Source organism: Lathamus discolor, chromosome 5, assembly GCF_037157495.1.
Source record: "Lathamus discolor isolate bLatDis1 chromosome 5, bLatDis1.hap1, whole genome shotgun sequence".
NCBI classification, from domain to species: domain Eukaryota; kingdom Metazoa; phylum Chordata; class Aves; order Psittaciformes; family Psittacidae; genus Lathamus; species Lathamus discolor.
Window position 1 is genome coordinate 69587662 of NC_088888.1, and position 23722 is coordinate 69611383.

The window sequence follows — 23722 nt, forward strand, 5'->3', positions numbered from 1 at the left end:
GGAGAAAGCGGGCTGGGGCTTGTCATGGGCAGGTGGGCAGCACCCGCCTCTCCACGACACCAGGCACAGAGGGCCGGATCACAAACGATAACAATACGACAGGCCTGCACCGCCGCTCGCTTCATTCTACAACTACAACAAAGGACGCCGGGCTCGGCCGAGCCCCCACACCGCCGCCCTCACCGAACCGCACGCCGCCCTCCGCGGCCGTTAACGGCCGCCCCCTCCGCGCGCGCTGCAGGCGCGCTCCCGCCGCCGCTCGCGCCCGCAGCCCCGCCCCTTCCCCCGGCGCCCCGCCCCCGCCGCCGTTGCGGGGCTTCCGGCGGCGCGTGTCGCGGCCGTGGCGCGCGGCCCGAGGTGCTCCGCCCTCCGGACGGGGTAGGGTGGCGGCGGCGCTCCCGCGCGCGCGGGGTGGGAGGGGAAGGGAGGGGGCCGCGCTGCCCACCGGGGCTCCTTCCGTAGGGACGCGGCCCGGGGCAGCCCCGCGCAGTGCCGGTCCTGGTCCTGGTCCTGTGTGTGCCCGCCCGACGGCCTGGCCGCAGGCGCGGTTCTGCGGCTGTGGTTCGGTGGTTCTCGGTGCCGGGGCGGGTGCTGTCTGAGCGGCGGGGAGGGGATCGGGCGGCGGTGGCGGCGCCGGGCAGCCCCGCCTGCTCCGCGGTGGGGGAGCCCCACCGGTGAGACCTGACCCGGCGAAGGTTCGTGTCGGCAGGGAGCGCGGGTGCCCCGGGAGTGCGACGTTAGGGGAGGAGATGGAGCACGCCGGAGGAGCCATTGCAGGAGCCGGCAGCGCCGGCGTGTCGTCTCCTCTGCGGGTGCCCGTAGAGCCGGGCTCCCCACAAGGGTTCAGTGCTACGCGGTACCTGTTGTGTTACACGAGTTACACCTCCCTGCCCCAGCCGACCCGTCACAGCCCCCCAGAGGCGCAGGGCGGGAGCCCAGCTGGCAGTACTTAACGTATTCGTTATTTTAGGTACGTGCTTCGGGGCGCCTCACTTGGCGTGACTTGTTAGTTATTGTAGCGCAGGCTGGTGGTTGGGCTGTGGGACACAGCTCCGTGGCCTGGTCCGCTCTGGTCAGGGCAGTGAGGGGGCAGCTGGCATACAGAGTATGCCTGCATTGAGAAGTGATACAACGTGCTGAAGAGAAAATGAGAACACAGGTGCACTTGAGTTGGTTATTGAGAGCAGCTTTGAATAGGGATATTTTTACTTTTGTGAGAGGAGGAGAGTTTCACCATAGGTGGAAGGGCAGCTGGTCTGATGCTGGTAATTTCAGGCTCTGTGTAGAATGACCCGTTTTTAAAAAGGGGCTACCTGATGGTTTACCCATAGTGAAAAACAGTTCCTTATATGTGAACTGTGTGTGTCAACAACGGTCACCCTTGCCGTGTTGCCGATGCCTGAGGAACTTCTGTCTGGTTTGTGCTGTGATGCTAACACTGTGCAGTGAGCTCTGCTCCTAGCAGGAAGGAATGGGCAGTCAGTGAAGTAATCTGAAATTGGTGGATTTTGTATGTTTTAATGCTCATTATTGTGCCACAAGCAAGATGTTAAATAGGTATAATTGTTATGATGTTCCATTATTTTTCAAACTGTAAATTTATAAGTCCCAAATGGCTGCTCGTAGTGCCATAACACAAGAAGAAGCACAGCGAGTGGGGCCCGAGTTTAAAGTGTGCCCAAAGAGCTTATTAATTTTTAATTAATATTAGCTTCTGGTTTCAACAAGTTGAGTGTAGATGTTAGTATAATCTAGGTAATTAACAGGGAGAGATACTAACCTGTGGTAAAAATACTCCGGTTTAGCCTGTAATGTACAGATCCAGTATTCCCTCTGTTCATTAATGTACAAAGATAATTAAGAGATTTCCCATTTACCATCTTTTATCTAAGATGTGTATATTAAATTGCATTAATCTTTCTTCAGAGATAATACAATCTATTGCTTTTCTCATTTATATATTCTTTGTGATTTGTAAGTGTTGTTGTTTCTTTTATAGTCAAACGAAAGAAAACTGCACAGTAGTCCGAAGTGTGAGATTAGCAAAGCTGGTGTAAAGAGGAATTATTACCTCTGTGGCTTTAAAAATCAAAGCTGATGTGTATACATGACTTGTAGGTACACGTGCTTTTCAAATAGTACAAATTCTTGTCTAACACATGCTTTGCCAGGGACAGGTAAGGACATCATTTCAGGAGGAAATATAAAATAGATTTGTGTACATAAAATCCCTGTAAAAAGGGGCAAAACAGAAGAAGACTGAAAAGATCTAGGGCTTTTGAATGCTTTAGTTTAATTCGTGCCTGTTCCCATGAAATCTATACAGAATCCATAAGACATTTTCCTTTAAACAGGTTTGTTGTGTTTGAAAGAAGTGAATTACAGTCTTAGAAGACTTTATGTATAGTATGAAGGGAAGAATGGTTAATCGTAATAGAAAAAGGGTATTTCCTCATGTAATTGAGATAGCTGTCAGTTAAATAACAATCTGAATAGGAGAGACTGTAAGTAAAGTGATGGGCTGTAATGTATTTTGAAAGAAGGCGGCATCTCTCTCTCCTAGGAAAGTTTTATTCCACGCCTAGTCCAGTCTGGTTCTCTGAAGTCCTGTTTTGTAAACTCAAAGGTAACGTTTCCATGGCCCTTTGAGCTGGTCTGCCTTTAGGGTCTTGCAGTCTTACTGCCTCTTAGAGCCAGCACTCGTTTTTGTCAACTGACAGTGAGTTGTTTCAGGGAGATGAACAGACTGAACACTACACTTGCTTGCAGGAGTGGTTGGTGTCTGGCTGGGCGAGCCCCAGTGTTCCTCAGAAGTGCCGCTGGAGAGGTGGCTGAGGAGTGGAGAGGGATGAGTCTGCGTGGGGCATGAGGTGGGAGGGCAGAGCTCAGGCAGCCCCAAGAGGCCAGGGATGAGACACAGTCTGGAAGTGCAAAATGAGCAGGGAGGCCTGGGACAGCAACTCAGAGTGTTGTGCATTCATAGTGCATTGCTTTCTGTTTCTGACTGAACAGTTAACACCCTCAGTGTTAGTCTGTGGTGGCCACTGAAGTTCCTGATATTTAATAGTGCCATTTCAGTCTGTTTAGTGATATATTGACAGAAAAAAATTATTATATGAAAGAAGCCAAATAAAAGGAAAGAAGTAGAAGGCTGCTTCTTGGGAGGAGGATAAGACACAGTTAAAAGAAACCTTTATTAAGCTTCAGTTTGGCATAATTATGCCTGTACAAGTGGAAATCAATAATATGCAATGGGCCAAAGATGCTGTCAGCGATAGGAAGGTATAGTTGCATAGGCCTAAATGGATGTCTTAAAAATAATCAAGCAGTCTGGGGGAGGGGGAATTTTTCCACATAAACTTTGCATGTACATGAACTGCTGCACTCCAGTGCTGTTTATCTTAACGCTTTGTATAGGCCCGAGTCTGCATTTTAATCTTTCTTTTCAAAGTTAAGTCCCTTTAATTGGAAACCAGCTTGACCTGTGGTAGTTCCTGAAGAAATGTCTCTATGTCATCTGGCCCAACTGATGCGTATTTAATGTAATTCTTGCACTGGCTTATTATCCTTTAACCTCCTGAGCAATTTTTCATTGGTCTTTTAACTGTACACAATTCTTGACACTTCTTTTAAAATGCCAAAAGAAGAGTTCTTATTTGTATTGTAGTCCTAATGCTCATTTTCCTTCTTTTTTAATAATTTTCTCTTTCCTCTTAGTGGAAACTAATCTACTAAATTCTGTATTGCTTCTAACTCTTTGGAAGTAATTTACCTCCACTCGTATTGTTTAAACTAATGCATTTTAATGAAAGTTGTATGCTCCTCCCTGTTTCTTCCTGCTTATTTACTTTTCAGCCTGTTGACCAGTGTCAGCCAAAATTGACAAAGTGCTGTAAGTGTCAAAGATACCAATTTTTTCCAGGTTTTATAAAGATAATTTCCATTTCTGCTAACGGAAAATCTGCAGCATGATTTCAGGTTACCTGCTCTGTTAGACCTGGCTTAAACTGGCCAGCTAGTTGATGCCTAGCTCTGAACCAGGTGGCAGTTGAGCTGCTCTTTGCCAAGCTGGTAGGGAGCACAGCTGGGTTTTACAACAGTGCTGTAAGAGCTCCGGGCTGTGGCCAGAGGAAGCCTGGAGTTTGCAATGCAAACGTGAAGTGTAGTGTGTATGTGAGAAGTGTAGGATGTGTATGTGAGATAAGTGATTCGTACCTGATCTTGAAATACCTCATACTCTTAAAATTGAGCTCTGTAAAGCTATAATTTCCATGGAGCAGCCTTCAAAACATGTTAATTAGTGAAATTTTGAGTTAGAAGCTGGTGTATATTCTGGTTTATACATGATTCCAGGGTTTGACAGCAGTAAGTTTGTTAAGTTTAATGTCTGTTGGCATATTCTGTAAATAGATTTTTCTTTTTAAGAGGGAAAAATCCAGGAAGAGGATGTATTTGTAATCTTCATTTACATCTTACAGCAGCTCCATGCTGAAAAGATAAAATAACAGTTTTCAGTTTGGAGTTCTTTTGTTTCTTGGGGTGGATTTCTTTTTGTGTTTTGGTTTCTGGTTTGTTGTTGCTTTGGGGTTTTTTTTGTTGGGTTTGTGGGTTTTGGGGTGTTTGTTTTGTTTTGTTGTTTTGTGAGGAGGGCAGATCGGGGGTTGTGGTGCTTTTATTCCCAGCGCCTTTTCTAAAAGGTGGTTCAACTGGATGTTTGGGGGAAATGTGACATTATTGGGTTTTGGCATTCCAGGAGAGCTTGAAGTGGATCCAGCATACTGTCTTGCGCATTCCCTTCTGCACTGAATGTCAGGAGTAATTCATGTTGTTGACAGCTATGTCAACATGTGAAACTGAGTGAAGGACAGGGACTAAACAAAAACCTAATAATAGAAGAGGCATGAAAGTGAAAAGTGAACACTTTGTTAGTAAACTTTCTCGCTGTCACAAGTAAGAGGGTCAAATAGTGCAGCCTGTCCTTATCTGTTACCACAGGCTCCTTCTTGTTGGCAAGATTCAAGCCAAAGAGATCTGTTATATGCATTTTGTCAATATGAGAAACAAGCAGTTTACCCAAGAAAAAAACACTGGGTTTATATAGAGGCCTACAAAAGTAATTTTGGTTCATCTCAATTTGTTCAGTTATTTACCCTACTTCTGCTTTCAAAAGCTCTATGAAGAATGGTAACCATTGGACACATCAGTTTGTGTGCCAGGCAATATGAGGCAACATGGTAGCTGTTTGATGCCTCTTCTGCAGTAGAAGAGTCAGCTCTGTTGGTTCAGTGATTACCACACTATATATCCTGTGCTAAACTAACCAGCCACTCCAGTACAGGCTGTTGAAGAAATGTTTATTCTATTTTGAGACATGCTTAGTCATCCCTGTTTTGGCCTCTTAACAGGTTACAGGCATTACTTGTTTTTCTTTCCTAGTAAAGCTGATGAATAAGTTAATCAGAAGGCCAGTCTGTGAGAAAGTTTGTGGTGCTGGAGGGTGTGAAGTCTGGAGTACTGTGTTATTGCCCAAGTGTGTTGTGTACTGCTAGCAGTAATCAGGGAAAACGTTCTGCGTTTATTGTGTGTTAGTAAATCTAAAAGTTTACATCATGCAGATATGGAGTGGCTGCTAAATATGGGACAAGCATATGTAAGAGGATCTTTATTAGTAGGGAATATGATACAGTCCGAGGACAACATTCAGCTATAAATATTTCTTCACACCTGTTGTAAATAGAAAACTTTACTAAAGAGACTTGCTTTCAATTTGGCTTTCTCTAATTGCTAAACCTGCTTGTATGTTTGTCTTGTGATTTGGTGTAGGCTGTGTAAACTACATCTGTACCTTAATTATTAGTATGTTTTGTGTTGGTTTTTTAGGTGGCCTAGCAGCATGCAGGTCTAATACATTTTGTGTTTAACTGAGTTGTTACATGAGTTAAAATATTTTCTCTTATCAGAAGTAAAATGCTTTCTATGGGGACTTCAGCTTCTGATTCCAGGACTCTTTTGAAGACTTACTTTGTTGCTTGGCTTAAAGGAAGATGATGTTGTTAATGAATTCTGAGCATCCTTCAGGAGGCTGGTGATCCTTCTGTTGTTGGTGAATGCTGTCATGGACAACTTTCAAAGGGTAAAGGCAGTGGTTTTGTGAGTGTTTCAGGCTAGTGCTCTAATATAGGAAGCAGTGGGTTAATTTTTTGGTTTATATTAACTGCCCGAAGCTCACTTTTTTCACTCTTAAAACTGTTCACAAATCATGGAAACAAATTAGAGATAACAGTTTGCTGGAGCGGCTGTCCAGCTTTCTACATGAGCTATCTTTGAAGAGTGTATTTTTTCCCCAGATTGTAGCATAATATAGACACACTTGAGCTAGCTTTAAATGAACTAATTTGGGTCTGGTGAATCTTACTGCAAGATACAAGCAGTGAAGTAACTTAGGTTTTGTTGAGCTGTGTCTGCTACAGCCTTACTTGAGCACTTTGTTTAGAAGTCAGTTTTATTTTAAGTATTTCAAAGCTCTACTATGGATAATTTTAGCTGTACCTTCAGATACTCTTCTACCGTTTACTGCAAAGGCCAGATTTCATTTCATACTTGATTTCATTTCATACTTGATTTCATTTCCATAAGTTGATGCAAGATTTTTTTTTTTCCTCTTAATAAATCTCTGAAAATAATGCTTTATTTAATCATTAGTCTTTTTGTTGCTTGAGGGCTAGTTTTGGCTAGTGTTTCTTCATAGTCTTTTTTTTAAACACAGTAAATGTGGGGGAGGGGCACACTTAATAGCCTCTAACTAAATAATTGTCTTAAAATAAAATGTAGTAGTTTATTACTGGTTTAGTAGCAGTATTTTGTTTAAGATGGTATTTAAAGGAGTACACTTTGCTTTCTAAGAATGCTTTATCTGCCTACTATGTTTATTCATTCTGTTTTATCAGCTCTTTTCCAAAACACCACAAGCAGTTAATGCACCTTATAAAGGACTCCTGACCTTTTGCATCTTCCCAAGTCAGATCTAGATGTCACCAGTGTTTCCCATGTTAACAGTTCTGAGCATGTTTTACTATATGTGCCTTCGGCGCCGAGCTAGGACAGCGACGAGAGGAGAAATGAACAGCCGAAGGGCTATTGAATCAAACACCCGAGCCTTACCTATCAATGTTGAAATAGTTCAGTATGCCAAAGAAGTGTTGGATTTCAGCTCTCACTATGGTAGTGAAAACAGCATGTCGTATACCATGTGGAATTTAGCAGGTATTCCTAATGTGTACCCTAGTTCTGGTGACTTTACTCAGACTGCCGTCTTTCGAACTTACGGAACCTGGTGGGATCGTTGCCCTAGTGCTCGGCTGCCGTTCAAGAGGACACCACCAACCTTCTGTAGCCAGGATTATGTGGAACTCGCTTTTGAGGAACCAGTTTATCCCACTGCGGTGCACATTCTGGAAACGTATCATCCTGGAGCTATAGTCAGGATTTTGGCATGCTCTGCAAACCCTTACTCACAAAATCTGCCAGCTGAAGTAAGGTAATTTTTTTTTTTCTCCTGAATGCTTTCCTGTAAGATGTTAAATGCTACAAATAATGCTGTGTAGCAAACTTTACTTTCTAGTACTTCTGTTTTATATCTGATCCACTGATGTTTCCTCTATTTCTGCATGTTTTTAAAACTCTGGTGACATGTTTTGATAGCAACTTGAGATGTGTATTTTTTTTGTAGGAATTAATGCAGATCCTAATTACATTTGTGTAATGATAGTTTTTGTGTTGGAATTTTAATGAGTAATAATTATTATGTATGTACAGAAATCACTTCTGAAGTGACATTTCCGAGTTCTTCTCTTTCTCCAATAAGAAAAGCAAACGGTGTAGGAGAGGCTGAGGATTCATGATTGCTGTTATGATCCTTCTTCAAGTAGCCATAAACTTTTTTCTGGCTGCATACGTTAGGTTGTATGTCTAGTACAATCAGGCACTATAACTGTTCACATGGAAATGAGGCCAAACCCAGAAGCACAGAACAGTTGGACAAAAGGTGATGCCATTTGTCTGATCTTTATTTTTGGTATGATCAAAGGGTGTTAGCCCCACATTGTTTTTACACTTGCTTCATAGACTAAAAGAAGCCCATTTGATCCTATTGGGTTTCCTCATAGTAGGAAGTCATGATGCAATTTCATTTGGGGGGCAGGAAGATGGGAACCTGGAAATTGGTAAGATAATAAAAACACTGTACAGGGTGTGAAGCTCTTAGTGAGGAGATTAGGAAATAGAAATGGAAGGAGAAAGAGAACAGGTAAAAGCATAGTGGGGAAGAACATGGGGGAAAGCTATCAGTATATGCAGTCAAAGTATTCTGTATACATCAGAAAGATACTAAATAACCCATAAAAGAAAGACTGATAGAAGAAAGACTGTCCTATAGAAAATAGTATGCCAAACAAATACTGTATTCCTTTAAAGTGGGCGCTGTGGCGGTATAAGCAGTATTAGCTTGGATACTGGGTGTTTTTTTTCCTGACTAGCCTGTTAAAGATACAGCTAAAAAGCATACTTTGAGGTCTAATTTAGTATCCCATGCGTCCTAATACTAGGCCATTGATGTTTATTCAAAATCCCTAGAAAATCAGGTGTCATGTCATATATTCAAAATTCCCAATTAGTATATTTTGTGTGGTTCTGTCACGGTTTTTTTGGTGCAGTTGTTTTACAGCACTCTGATAAGTATATACTGTATAGCACTAAAGTAAACATCTGAATTCAAGGGACAGTGATAAATCAAGCTAATAATAATAGGCCACCTAGCTTCAGAAGTAGGAGAAGTGTCTTTGGCACTGTAATACAGAACTTATTTATGGAATGGTATGTGGTGAAGGCAGCTTTTAAGACTTTTGAACTTAGAACCTAATGTGAAATGTTCTTTGGTCAATTACTCTGTGAACTTTCATTTTACTACTTTATTTTATAATGTAGCACAGATTTATGAAGATATTTCTGTAACTTAATAATACTGCTTTAGAGTAATAGTAAGATCGTTTGCTGCAGGATGGCATGAAGGTATAATTCTGCATAATAAGATAATGCTATTTTATAAAAATGCCTGTTTACGTTTTGGCTGTTAAAATAATACTTCTTGTAGTTTTGCGTAAAGACGAATAAGCGTTGTAGGAAAGCTTAAGAAGTGTTAACTGAAAGAGCTATTTAGTAAGAAGCACTAAGAATAAAAAATATTTCCGAGTGCTAAAAGAAGGTGAAAGTAAAAATACTTAAAAATACTAGTATGAAACTTCTTTGGTGTGCCTTATGACTGCGCTTGGGGTGTGGACAGAGTCAGAGCTCAGACTTTCCATTCTTTGTAAATAAGGGTGAACTTTCTGTAGGACCCTGCTTTTGATTTTGTAGGCAAGAGTATCTTCTGTTCTGCCTACCTATGTTAACAATATCTTGGTTAGAAGAAGGTTGTCTCAGGAAGCCTCGGAAGTTGTCTGTGCTGCATCTTCAGGATTTGACAGTTTTGATGCTAGGGAAGTGTTAGAGGGACTTCTTTTGTTTGTTTCCTTTTGGCGTACCTTTCCTCAGCAGGATTTGTCTGTTGAGAGCTGCACATTTGGTTTGGCTCTTTCTTTCTTCTGAAAGAGACAAGCATGTCTTAACATCTTGAGGGGAAGATAAAGGAACTCTTTCTCCACATGAGGTATGCAATATTTTTACTCTGTTCATTCACTTCCCCTTATAAGGGGAATATGAAGAGTTGCAAGAATGTGGTCTCTTTTCTGCTTCATTTCTTGGCCCCTTGTTTTCATTTCTAGAAATTTTCTGAGGTGTCAACTAAGAATTATTCTTTTTGAAGGTAAAATGCTGCTGATAATCTCAGTTATTCTGTGTTGAATTGATGTTTTGGACTTGAAGAACCGTTGTACTATTTCCTTCTGTTAAAAAGGTCCTGTCTGAATTACTGGAAGGACACCTAGAATTTGTCTTCCTCCTCTTTCTATTTTGATGCAAAATTTTAAATCACCTTATTCCCTAAAAACCTTAAAGTACTGTTTTGTTTTGTCTGCTGACTCTGGATCTGTTTCTTTCTGAACACCAATGTAGAAAAGGCAGATCATTAGAAAGGTTCTTTTTCATCAGTTCTTTCTTTGATACGAAGAAAAGACCATATTAATGGTGAATTCAAAACTGTTGAGAGGAAAACCTCCCTTGAGACTTGTTTAAATGTTATGTTTAGTGGATTATACTAGTTGAGCTGAGTAATCTTTTTCTTTTTTTTTCTTTGTTTAATATTTAAAACATCAGCTCATCCAAGAATGCTGTGTGCAAAAACTTCTAACCTACAAGAGGCTCTATAAGGACTTGAGCCACCACAGCCCTCACTCGAGGGGACTTTATATATTCTTGTAGAAAAGTGGCTATAGCTCCCATTGGCCAATGTGTTGCTGTTGCTCACTTTATGCTTCAGTTGTCTGAAAGAAGGACTTACACAGGTGTTCAGAAAAAGGTCTTTAGTCATGTTCCTTGGTTGCTGGTGCACTGAATACTGCTATCAGTTACAGCTTTGTATGGTGGTGTCTCAGATCAGCTTTATTCAGAGCCAGTTTTTAGAGGTGGGATCAGCTCTTCAGCAGTTAACGTGAAATTATTTTCAGCTAACTTCCAGCAGTTCGAGATTTCTCTGTCTTCTCATACTTTTTGCAGCTTTAAACACGGAAGACATTACATCACTCTCCTCTGCATAAAACAATTTTTAAAAGTCATAAATGTCATGGAAACTGCTGACTTTACACATGAAGACCTGTGCTTTTCATCAGTGCTACTTAACACACTGACTGTTGAGAAGGGTTTGGTTGTTTCTCAAACTATGCATTATGTTAGTATTCATGTATAGATTTGTTACATGAATTATCTGAGTGCAGAAAATCCAAGCAAAAATTAATAATCGGAAATTAAGGGAGTATTGTAAGATAGAGTCTCAGTTGTTATATGGTGAAGGAATCCACCCCTTTCTTATGTTGTGTTTTACTATGGTTATACTAGTGTAGCCTTGAGATTTTCGTATTGTGGTGCACATTCTCTGTACTGAGGGTTTGGTGACAGCAATGTGGCCCTCTTTGGGCAGTGGAAGAGCTGGTTTAGAACTGCAGGGACTCTTATCTCATGTAGGTTATAGCAGCACCATATATTCATGTGCTTTTGTAAAAAGCTTAAAACCAGAGATTCCTAACTAGTCTGTGTGGCTGTGCTTGGAGTAATGTTTCATAGCATATAGGTGCTGGAGAATGTCCAAAGAAGTGGAACAAAGCTGGTAAAGGTCTAGAGCACAAGTTTTATGAGGAGCGTTTGAGGGATCTGGGTTTCTTTATCCTGGAGAAGAGAAGGCTTGTGGGGGACCTTATTGCTCTCTGTAACTACCTGAAAGGAGGCTGTAGCCAGGTGGTGGTCGGGCTCTTCTCCCAGATAATAAACAACAGGCTTTGAGTTGCACCAGAGGAGGTTTAGATTGGAAAAAAATAGGAAAAATTTCATCACCAAAAGGGTTGTCAAGCACTGAACAGGCTGCCCAGGGAAGTAGAGGACTCACCACACCTGGAGGTTATTTAAAAGACATGTAGATGTGGTGCTTAAGGACATGGTTTAGTGGTGGACTTGTCAGTGCTAGGTTAACAGTTGGATGCGATCTTAAGGGTTTCTAAACCTTTAGACTAACCTGTATGATTCTCTATGTCCTTATGCTGTGCAATGATTGCTTCCTTAGCAGGTTGAAGATTATTTTATGATTTATTTTATTTTGTTTTTAGTTCTTCCACAGATAAAGTGTAACACTGATTAGGTGGTTTCTCATAGGTGAGATATTATGATCATTTGACTGGCTGGGAGCAGTTCCATTATTGTGTGTTCCTGCCATTTATTTCTATTTAATTTAATTTATTTCATCTTAGATTTTTTTCTAGATCCTCTTTTGAGCAAAACTCTTGAGTTTGATTTGTAGATGAACGGCTTGGCTCAGTATTTCCTAGCTTAGCTGTGTTTGCTGCTTGCGGGATTCCTTTCGCTTTCTAAAGGTCCTGAAGGCACCTAAGATGCTGCTGATACCATCAACACCTTAGAGTGTGATAAGGCACCTTCAGGGCTGTATCTCACCTATGTGTAACATACAGCTTAAGTTCTAGCCATTTGAATCCTTACTTATAACTTGTTTTGACATCTTCAGGGAAACAGCTTTCTCTTGTCCCTATGCCTGACATAGAAGAATGAAATCTGGGTTCATGGGACATAGTAATTTTTGAGAATGCCATAAAAAGCTTATGTGGAGAGGGCAGTTATTTGAAATACCTCTTGCTATTTTAAATGCCCTGAGCATTCTTGGAGTCCTGTCTGCTCTCTCTGGTATTTCAAAATTGAATTCTTTAAGTAGAAAGGAAAATCTGCTGCATATTCCCTCATAGTAATTAGACTGCTGTGAACTCTGCTTATCACCTTGATCTGAATGTTCTAACGTTGTTCTTATGTCTTATGTTCATATGTTTCGCCTGCATTTTGTATTTATGAACACACAGCTGTGGGCAGGGGTGGACTTCCCAGGTTATGTGGAACCTAGTGTGCTGAAGCATCCCTGCCCTGACAGCAGGCAGGAGATGTTTTCTTGTTGGTAGCCTACAGATTATTTACAGAGCAGTTGCTTGGGTAAGAGCAGATGGGATGTATTATAATGAAACAAAGAAACACAAAATGAAGTATAATCTTTTGTAAATAAGTAAAATCAGTTCTGCTTTGTGGTTAAGTAACGTTGAGCTTGGTAGCTTTGCAACAACAGCAGTGGGTAAGAGCTTTGTGGTAAATGACAGTGAAGAAGTATCTTAGGTAAATGTTTTACAATAACCAGCTAGAACCGAGCTAGTGTTTGCTGGCATGACAATGGGACTTTCCAAACCTAAAGTTCAGCCAAAGGACAAAGTGAGGAAAAAGATGAGGAAGGAATGACCACCAGGGGTCCCCAAGACCACTACCACATTATTGTACACATGTGGAAAGAATTTTCTAGAAATGTGACGTCATTGATTACAGACCTAATGAATATATATAACATGTAATGATTATGTATGTTAATCAACAATATAAACACAGTTTGTTTGATGCTTGGAGCGACACACTAGGAGGAGCTATTCCCCATGTCTCCCAGTGCTGCAATCAAGAATGCCTGCTTGTCAACTTAAACTTTGTTGGCAAGTTTTTGGAGTTTTTCTATGAATCAGTAATCACTTCATGATTATAATTGTAGCAGAAGTTGCAGTTTCAGCAAAGGTGTGATCATATTATTCTCTGAGTTTCCTTTTATTCTCCAAGTTTCTTTTGGTTCTCCTTGTTGGTCTATCTGAAACTTTCTTTTCTTTTGGTTTTTAATACAGCTTTAAGTTTCTTGGGACAGGGTGTTTACTTTTTGTGCTTGAATCGCACATAGTGCTTTATTCACTTTCTACACCAATCTCAATTTTATAATGCAAGAAATCTTAGCAGATTGCAGGCAGAGTTTAATCTTGTCTTACTGAAGAGAAATCTCATTATGTTTCCTAGGAGCCACTTTTCCAAAGAATATTTCTTATTATATATTTTCTTCAGAAGTAACCAGGTCTACTCAGGCATCATCTTACGCATTAAAAAGCTTTCCAACAGCATTAGGTCAAGAAAAAAATTAAACAAGCATTAAGTATGTGCACTCATTTGACACAAACCTTGCAAGTATGTTTTTCAGCCTAAAAATCACTAGACTGTATTTTACTTCACAGTGGAAAATACAGGGTTTTTTAAATGACAGGTTTAAAAGATGCAGGGTTTTATTTTTTTTTAACCACATAGGTGTGTGTATGGAGTCTTTAGTATCAGAAATCTGAACAGAGCGAGTTTCTGATTATTTTCTTGAGGTGGAGAGAAATCTGTTGGGAAAACTGAGTCTATTAAAGCTGAATGGAAAATATTCACTTAAAGTCCTCATTTTCTTCAGTTGCTAGAGAAAATAGTTCTGCCTCTCATTCAGGCTTTGAATGGCACTGTAAAGACTGAGGCTTTCTAGCACATTGCTGATGAAACTTTCTTATCAAAGCACTCTTACTGCAACATCTTCAATCAGCTGTTACTGTGTATCTTCAAGACTTGAGGACAAGCAATGTCCTACCTGCAGTCATTTGATTCAGCTTGATTTTTTGAGAGCTGCCTAGTTAACTCAAGGGGGAGAGGAAAATTTCATTGACTTTTTTACAGGTATGTGCTGGGATTCAGATTCTCTTTGTGTTGGGTTAAACAGTTTATGAGCACCTTAAGCTTGAAACAAATGCAGGCAAACTTACTAGGGAAGCTGATTTTGGTACACCTTCAAACCAGGACTGACTGTCAAAATGCCTGTTCTGAAAGGTTTTGGAATGGATGACCAAAACAGAAAAAAGCTCCAGAACAGAAGCAGTGCAGTTCTTACTGAAGCCTCTTGGAAATTTGTACTTTTTTTATCCAACTGTGGAGTCTTCGCTCCCATTCAGATCACAGGTAGCCCATTCAAGTGTCAGAAGTGTTGATCCTAGATTAGGAGACCACTTCCAGTTGCAATAATGAGTGTGTTAAGAGTACGTCTACACTCACGAAGAGTTTGCCAGCCCTGACTCAGAGCAATTGCTGTGGCCTGTTCTTGTGTGTGGTGCCACCAAGGCAGAGAAGAACCATCACATCAACCTGATAGACTTGAAGTTTTCCATTTTAAGCAACAGCTAATTCCTTTAAAGTTAGATTAGTGGGCTATTGATGAAAACAGTATGACAAGGACCGTGGAAAATTGTCACCGGTCTTGTTCATCAGTACTGGGTATGTAATGTGGAGTTGCACAAGACTATAAGTTCATGCTATGTGTGTTTCCTTTTCTCTAATTTATTACAAAGACTGGAAACTTGAGATGCTGCTTGCTGAAGGAGATTATTGCTTTGCAGCTTGATGGACCTAGACCTTCAGATGCCTTATTTTTTTCCAGAGCTCTGCTACTGCTAGGTAATACTCTCTCCAGGGCACCAAAGGAGAGGTCAATAACTGAGATATATTCTGTTGAAAGCTGATGGTGCAGTGTGTGCTAAATTAGTGAAAATGTAGCCTTGAGTTTCCCTAAGGATAGTTTGAGTGGGTATATGAAAGCATCTAAGCAAAATGTCAAATGGTGATCTGGATGTGTTCAAGAAAGGTCATGTGCATTGCCAACATAAAGTATTTGCATAGGGAATCGACCTGTGTGAGTGGGCATGACAGTGTGACTTTATCTGCTATATTCTTTCATGAGTTGACTTTCATTTCCTAAATCGATGAACTCTCTTAGTAATAAGTCTGGCTTATAAGACCTGTTAACCTTAGGGTGGAGTTGTCCACTCTCCTACATTGGTACTTTCTGATGTGCCATATATTCAGCAGTCCTGCATATTTAGTTTCACTCCATTACTTTTTCTTTTTTTCTTTTGACATAAGACTTGTGCAGGCCTCCTGTTCTTCTGTAAGGTATTTGTGGAGAGTGGCATGATGTAAAATAGGAAAATCTGTCTGTACATATCTGAAAATGTCCATTGTGAAATGGAAGTTTCAGCTGATATAGATTAATTTTCCTATCCTTGAAATAGTAGCAACTATCAAGCTTCTAAGCCTTATTAGTATGTGTGCTGTGTTTTAATGAAAGTCCTTACATGCACTTCCTGCTTCTCACTTTCTGTCATGATGGACAAAGTATTTGGTGCTGGAAAATAAAGCATGTGTTTGTGGTTTGGTTGTTTGGGTTTTATTTCCAATTAATTTTTTTTTCCTCCTTCTTTGTGCTCTGCAATGTATGTCAGTGTTGAGCAGTACTTGCAAATTCAGAGGAGTAGTATGTTGAGGAAAGCCAAGATGCTGATGTGCTAAGGAGCAGATACAGCATTTCTGAGACCCTGTGTGACAGGACAAGTAGCCTGAGGGAAATCCTTGAAGCTGAAACTAGAGTGATCAGAAAGAGAGGGAGTAAATGTGGAACTTGTCTGGCTTATGCATATGGGATGCAAAATAAAGGCAGAAAAAAGTGGCAGTGGTTACTGGAGGCTTCCTTTAGGAATTAACAGGACTTGAGGGAGGAAAAGATGGGCATCAGTGACTGAAGGACCTCTAAAATCCATTCACTGGCTGAGGACCCATGCAGATATAAAAAAGCATGTGTCTGTTTTCAGGACTATGGGCAAGTTTGGAAGCACTGAAGACCTAATGAATATAAGACTTGATTCTCCAGATTACTCAGTTGGCAGCAGGTTTCACTGCTGTTTACTGGAGAAGATTTGAGGTCTGTGTGTGCAATTAAGGGCATAAGTGTGGTTGTTCTGTGCATGCCCTGAACCTCCTTCTGTCACTAAACCAAAGAGGAGAAAAGCTTTTCAGTTTAGCAGTTTGAAAGTTCTACCTTTATTTGCAAAGGACCTTTTCAAAAATTACTTGAAGAGTCTGTCTTTTTTGTAATTTGACAGTGAATTACTTTTAAAAGGAATAGTTTGCTTGCCTAGACAGATAAAGTTTATATTATTTTTATATATTAAATTATAAAATATGTGTAAAATATATGTATTAAAAATGTGCATAGCTGCAATTTGTGGTTTGATGTTCTGTGAACAGTGGGGGTTTATTATTACTCTTATTAAAACCTTTTGTGGGAAATAAGAGATGTCAGCTGACTGGATATTTGTGCTGCATGGCAAGACTGCTGCCTGCATACTTACACTTACACACTATCATTGCAAAGTCATCTGTAATCCATTTGTTATGATTACCTGTGAGATGTTAGAACAGCTTGTGCATGAATAACAGTACTCTATGACTATGTACTCATGACTATGAGTATGCAGCTTGGTTTGTTAGTTAGCATTGCAGAGAAAATATGCTAAAATGATGAATCAGTTTGCCCTGTTAAATTCCTCTTTAGGATACTTACAAAATCTAGGGAAATAATAATTTTCATTGTCTTTTCAACAATGTTTCTTACTACTTAAAGACTTGTAACAGAGAAGCCCTCTTACTGTATTCAGTAATTGCTTTAGTAACTTTGATTCTAATCCCTATGCTGTCTGTATGTGTGATTTTTCCTTTACAGATGGGAGATCCTTTGGTCCGAGGCACCTACAAAGGTAAATGGTCCTCAGGCACGGCAGTTCACACCTTGTATCAAACAGATAAACTTTCCCACAAACCTAATCCGACTGGAAGTGAACAGCTCTCTTCTGGACTATTACACTGAATTGGATGCAGTAGTACTACATGGTGTGAAAGAGAGACCTGTGCTTTCACTTAAGACTTCAATGATTGATATGAATGATATAGATGATGATGAGGATGAAGAAAGGTATGGCTGTGGAATGGACACCCTGAACAAACAGTTCAGCATTGTTACCCTCAGGGAATGGCCAACTAACGGATATTTTGATAAACTGCCTTATGAGGTAAGAAGGGCATGTTTACACTGGATATATTTGTCTTGTTCGTTAAAGGTGTATTACAGGGTACCAGTCAAGATTGTTTTTTTCAGTTCCCTGTATTCTTTTATGAGTCTCCTGCAGTTATTGTATAGTTTTGCCTGAATTATGTAAGTCAGTTTACTTCCATTCTGAAATAAGCTGGGTTTGCACATAATGGAAAGAAACCTTCACCTGCTGGTCAGACCTCTTGACTTGGGCATAGGCGTGATTGCTTGCTCTTCAGGGTACTGCAGTCTGCCAGAAGAAGTGTTTGTTTACTGCGATAGCTCGTCAGCTGCTCAGAGTGCTTGCGGCTCGAATCGGGCTCGCTTTTGAAAGTGAAGGGAGGATAGTGAGAAATGCCGTCACTAATTGTAGGGCACTTTCAGAAATGCATAATCAAATAGAATTTTGGTTTTGTCACATTTTTTGTCTCTAAGTACCCCAGTTTCGTACATGAAGGCCATGGTTAGGTGACTGTGTGCTGAAGTAACCTGCAGAAGTAACCTGCAGAAGTTTGCTGTGATGTAAAGAGGAAAGAGAGAATATAACAACTCTCTCCATCTTTCTCCTATGTCCGTCTTCTCTTTTAAGTCTTCAGTTCTTGAGTCTGATTTTTTTTTTTCTTTTTTATGTTGCTGCAGTGGAATAATAAATGAGGGTCCCAGCTTCATCCTGAGTTAGCTCTAGTGGTGGTTTCTTTTTCCTCAGAGTCCATACAGTGTGCAACGTATTTTACTGTTGGTGCTTGTATATAAGTATCAAAGTAAAGAAAGTACTTTGTCTATGCAAAGGTGCAGCTGATTTCAGAACATCTTAAAACATACAACTGTTTGAAAGTTTGAAAATGTATTTGTTTTAGTCATTCAAAGAAGTTAATTTTAGAGAAAAACTTGATTTAAATCTAGGAAATCTTGTTTGAAAAGGCTGGATAAATTGGTTTATGATGTACTAGACTACTAGAGAGATTGATGAATCTTTTCTGCCCATATTATTGCACATATTAAGATTATAATTTAGGAAGTATTTGTGTGGTTCTGTTACTCCTATAAACTTCTGTCTCCATGTACTTTATTGTGCTTTTCTGCTTTTCTGTTTGTGTACTAGCTTCCTTTTTTATCCATTTTTTAACATGTTTGGTTTCATGAATGCATTTATATAGTCTGTCAATACCAAGCACGTTGTTTTTTGGTTTGTTTGTTTGTGTTGTTTTTTGGGTTTTTTTTGGGGGGGGGGGGGGTTTGTTTTGTTTTGTTTCTTTTCCCTTTGGCTTTGATTTAAAGAAACTGAAAATACGGATAGAAAATTTGTCAGAAAACTACAAAATACTATTTCTGGACTAGTTTTGTGACAGCAGAAATCCCAGTCTCCTATTTTCTTGGTCCAGCTGGAAGGTTTGGGTATCAGAACAACAAAAATGTTGTACTTTGTAGTATGACAATTTTTTTTTTTTATCATGTCAGGTATGGAAACAGTACTTTGCATGCTGGCTTCAAGACTGACAAGTGTCAGATTTTGCTGGGAAGTGTTCAAACCTTGTAATGGAAGAAGTAAAGCAACAACTGCTGACTCCTTCCAGTTTTGATTGATACATTACATGAAAAATGGTATCTTTTTAGATGTTCATGTTGATTGTGAACATGTAACTGTCCTAAGTCTTCACGCATATGCCTGTTCCGGATTTGAGCTGTTTCAGACTTTTTTGTGCTGCTGTCCATAATTCATCAAATACACAGGCTGAATGGTCTTCCATGCTAATCTTAAAGTAGATAGCAGTTCCTCCAGCCTTTGTTTTGTTTTCATTGTCTTTCTGAAACTTCCATAGACTATCCTTTCATAGACTGTGCTTTTTCTCAAAATGGCATTAGGAATGGCTTGCTGCAGTATGAGTTCTACATTGCTCCTGCTCCAAAAGGGAAAAATGCTTGGCTCCCGGGGCACAGACTTCCTTAGCAGAAAATGTAAAATCTTGGGTGAGCTAGGGGAGAGAATTTTCCTTCCCTGCTCATGAGCAGTGTTAAGTGGCCCTTAGTAGCTTTGATGTGCTATCATCTGTTCTCTATAACTGCCTTAAAATTGAGGAGGGATTTTCCAGGACACGCTTCATGTTGTTGTGTTTCTTCCCAGATATCTTTGACTAACTTGTGCTGCTCTTAAAGTGGAAGGAGTAAGGCTTAGTCTTAGTTGGCTTTACAGAAGCCCTTGAGACCTGAAGGCCTGAACAAATTAAAAACCTTTGAGAAAGGTGAGGAATACCTGCCATAGCATAACTGTTGTGCAGTTTGAGACTCACCAAGATGTGCCATGTACCAAGAATTTAACTTCTGCAGAGAGTCAGAAGAAATCCTGTCTGCTGCAGTCCAAAAGGCTTTTATTTATATATATATATATATATATAAATTTTTAATATAAAAAGATACAAATAACATCTTTATCATTCCCCAAAGCCATTTTTTTCTGAAAGCTGCCTCAAGGTTTTTGACCTGCCCATGTCAGGGGAAGTGAATTTCACTGCTAAATGTGGATTTGGCACCTGTGTTCCAGGAAAACAGCTCTTGAATGTAAGATCTGCATCTCTTATGATACTTTGATAAAAGGGTCAGAGCAATAAGCAGGAGCATTTTTAAGTGTCATACGCCTTTTTTACCTCAATGGTAAACTTTTTACATCTTTCTATATTTGTAGGCTTTCAGATAGCCAGCAAGATTTTTATGCCTCTCTTTGGAAAGGGAAACTCATGAGGGTCCTTAAAAGCTAATAACCGTATACACAAGATTCCCTTCAGTTCATGGCCCATATACTGCCTGTTGCTATAGTAGAGTAGGCTCTGAGCAATGGCACATGGGAGAAGATCTCTCCAGCTTTAGTCCTCCTGGAATCTCGATTAATTGACTGTGCAGTCTGTCAGTAAGATCTTTTATTGTTCTTCGCATCAGGAAGGGGCTTAAAACCTTTACAGCCTTCCACTGCTGAGAGGATCAGAGCCTACAGCCTTGTGGTGTAAACCCCACTCCACGAAAGCATGCAATTGAATAGAATAAAGAAAAGAGAGACTTAAATGGTTGTTTTGTGAAGCAGTTGCAAGATCCACTCTTCATGTGTCCATGTGTGCTATTAGATGTGTATGTATTTGCTAGTGCAAGCTATAGGATCATGTAACTAGGGACTAGGTTTTCTTAAACTATGTTGAGAAATGTCAGAAGCCTTAGAATGCTATCTTCTTCTTCCTCTCTTCACTCTTCCTTTTTGTGCATATAATCTTTCTTCTTTATCTGAGCATGCCTTAGTATCAAGTCTGATTAATTGGAGTCTGAGCTGTGGCAGCTGTAGCTGCAGAATTAAGAAATTGCAAGTCATTGATTCATGTGTTTCCAAATGAATGGTTTGCAAAGGCCAATGTATTTTCATATTGGAAGGACTTACGCTGGAGAACGTAAAAGAGGCTATTTGTAGAAAGTGCAGATATTCTAGTTTTGACCAGCATCCAGGCATTATTTTCTGACCAAATCAAGTTCTGTATTACTGTGCTCTAGGCACAGAATGAGCTTGCTGTTATTCAGAAAAAAAACTTGAAAAAGCCAGAGAAACTTTTCAGTAGGCAAGTACCATTAGGAGTTGCACCATTAGTAAAGTTTTACCCAGTGTATTGAAGAGTGTGATGAAGATCCTGTCTGAGCTTATAAGCAAACTGGGTGAGATGTCTGGGGTTTTCTCAAGAACTTATATTTTTTTAATTGGTAATTCAAAATGTATGTATATATGTAAGATGCTGCAATCAGGGACTATGGTGATAATAAGGCACAGATCAGATATGAATCAGAATCTTTTTTGTGCTCAAACAGCAGACAGTTTGCATACTGCTGTTGAATCGTAGAGAATTGTGATTTGGAAACCTTTCAAGTTTTGGAGGTTTTGAGGTATGGATCTTGGTCTCACCACATCTCTAAAGCTGGCATGCTCTGTGTTTGCCCTGGAAACAGGAAAGAAAGTTCTGTTGGCCCATCACAGCCTCAAAAAGTGATGTGTAAATTCTGTTGGTTTTTTTTTTCTTCTGCACACTCCATTGTATTTTTTTCCAATAATCTTTGTTTTTACTGATTTATAAGAGTGTAAAACAATAATGCTTGCCATAATTTTTTATAAATACAAAGTGAAAACAGTTGTTTCTGAGAAACTGTGTTACAGAAGTAGTTTTTGAAGCAGATACTCAATTCTGTAGCATTCTTTGTATCACCATGAACATGGTGTAGCACAATACAGCACATCATATCACATACTCATTAAGGTATCAAATTGTACTTTGTGCTAGGATACACATACATAAAAAATGAATTTGACAGACACCAGACTCCAGACTAAGGATGATTAATGTCTATTAGCCTGTAGGTTTGGTATCTATTATCTTTGTTTAATCAAAAGCCAGAAAAAAAAGTACTTTACATCGTAATGTCATACTACTGTAATTTCATTGTATTTTTCATTATAGATACTATGAAGTAGCATAATTTCAGTAAAAAAGGATTATTTTTTTTCTGATCAAGACATTCACGTGGAAGGGATTTCGTCTCAGGGTGTGGAAAAATTGCAACATTCTGTACTCACTGAAGTAATCAGTGTAAAGGGACATTGGTGATGCATTTAGAATTTCATTCACCATTATCTTTACTGCTCAAAAGTTACAAAATAACTTTTTTTGCCACTGAACAAAGTTTCTGTTACTTTGTTTCTATCAAGCATTATTATACCACATTAGTTGTAGATGTAAATTTAGCTAATTTGACAGCCTTTGCTGAGCTCCCTGCTCTAGAAAACTTACTAAATAAGCATGGGAAAAGTCTGAGGGAAAAGACTATTCATAAATATTTAGGTGTTTTATAGAGCATGGAATAGCTGAAAGATTGCAAGAATTTGAAGCTGTCTTCCAGAATATTGCAGGTAATTTAAACTTAATTGATGGTCTTAGAAAAATAGGTATATGTTTGGGTATCTACTATTAGGACAATAGACAAGACTGTGTTTAGCAACCTTTAGGCTTAAGTATGCATCTTAGCCAACCAAAAATCAAGATACTAATTTGGGATTATATCTATGTTAGCTCCATGTTATTTTGCACTTTCTCAAATACCAAAATGCTGTCAACCTAAATGTTAATTGGGAGCAAACTTTTTTGATTAATATATCAACTTAATTTATTATATATGGATGTATATTTTATATATATGTATGTATGTATTGCTGTCACATTGAAATGTTTATGCAAATCCTTTGCATCAAGCTAAGGTGAGAGTTTCAGGCACCTGCAGAGACAAAAAAGCCTGTTTTTAGGGGAAGGTTGGAGCAAGGAGAAGGAAAGACTTGAAATTAGACTGGAGAGAAACTGGAGTATATGCAAACACTGTATTTTGGCGTTGGAGTTGAAGTTAAATTTTTTGAGGAGTTGTAGATAGTGTTTGAAATCTAAATACTAAATCTGGAGCTGAGTAGGAAGTAACATTTTTCATTTTGCAGGAAGTTGGATTGTTTTCTTATTTCTTCTATTCCAAAAATGAAGGGGGGAGGAGGGGAGGCGGAAGCTGACTGCATAATAAACTGGTTCATTGGAAGTACAGTCTGTTTGGATCTCACTAAAAGATTCATTTTCATTTTATATCAAGCATTTTATTCTGGCTTTGGGTGGTTTGTCTTGTAAATGCTTGTAAAGACATCAAAATGAAACATTATGGTATTTTGAAAGGGCCACCGGATTCCAGTTTAAGCTGATTTGAGGGCTTGTTTGTGTTGATGGGGGTTGGCGTGTGGTGGTGGGGTTTTTTGGTTGTGGTGGGGTTTTTGGGTGTTTTTTTTTGTTTGTTTGTTTTTTGTTTTGGTTTTTTTATTATTTACACTGATTCATGTCAGTGAGTAATTATTTCCCAGTCTGCTTGAAAACACTTTGCCAATTTTAGTTACATAACTTTGGTGCAGGTACTTATAGCTGTTGAAGACAGCTCTGGTAAAGTAAATATACATTTTTAATTTCATTTTTCAAGCACATTTTCTCTCAGTTCCTAATCTAAAGGAGATTTTTTTGCTGAATGTTTTTGTTATTCCCTAATGTGAGTATTTATGTGTCTGTGTTTGTTGATCTTCCCTTGGAAAGGAAAACAGGACATGATAAGAGACGGGATATTTCTTGATTTCTGAGTTGAAGATAAGTCATTATGAAAACATGTATAGTGGTGCTA

General features: G+C 39.4%; 1 protein-coding gene across 5 annotated transcripts in view; it reads left to right on the forward strand.

Annotated features, from left to right (window-relative positions):
* Positions 1-310: 310 nt before the first annotated feature.
* FBXL4 (F-box and leucine rich repeat protein 4) overlaps positions 311-23722 on the forward strand; it is a 63799-nt gene continuing 40387 nt past the window's right edge. For 3 of the 5 annotated variants that reach the window (XR_010613164.1, XM_065681184.1, XM_065681188.1), the window contains exons 1-4: positions 311-378; positions 5961-6133; positions 6948-7537; positions 17138-17483. Coding sequence is in view for 4 of the 5 variants with exons in the window: in XM_065681184.1 (XP_065537256.1) it covers positions 7029-7537; positions 17138-17483 (855 nt within the window). In the remaining variant the exon portion in view is untranslated. Of the gene's footprint in view, positions 379-505; positions 971-5960; positions 6134-6947; positions 7538-17137; positions 17484-23722 lie in introns of those variants that run through there. The other 2 variants (XM_065681187.1, XM_065681186.1) reach the window with 2 other exon arrangements.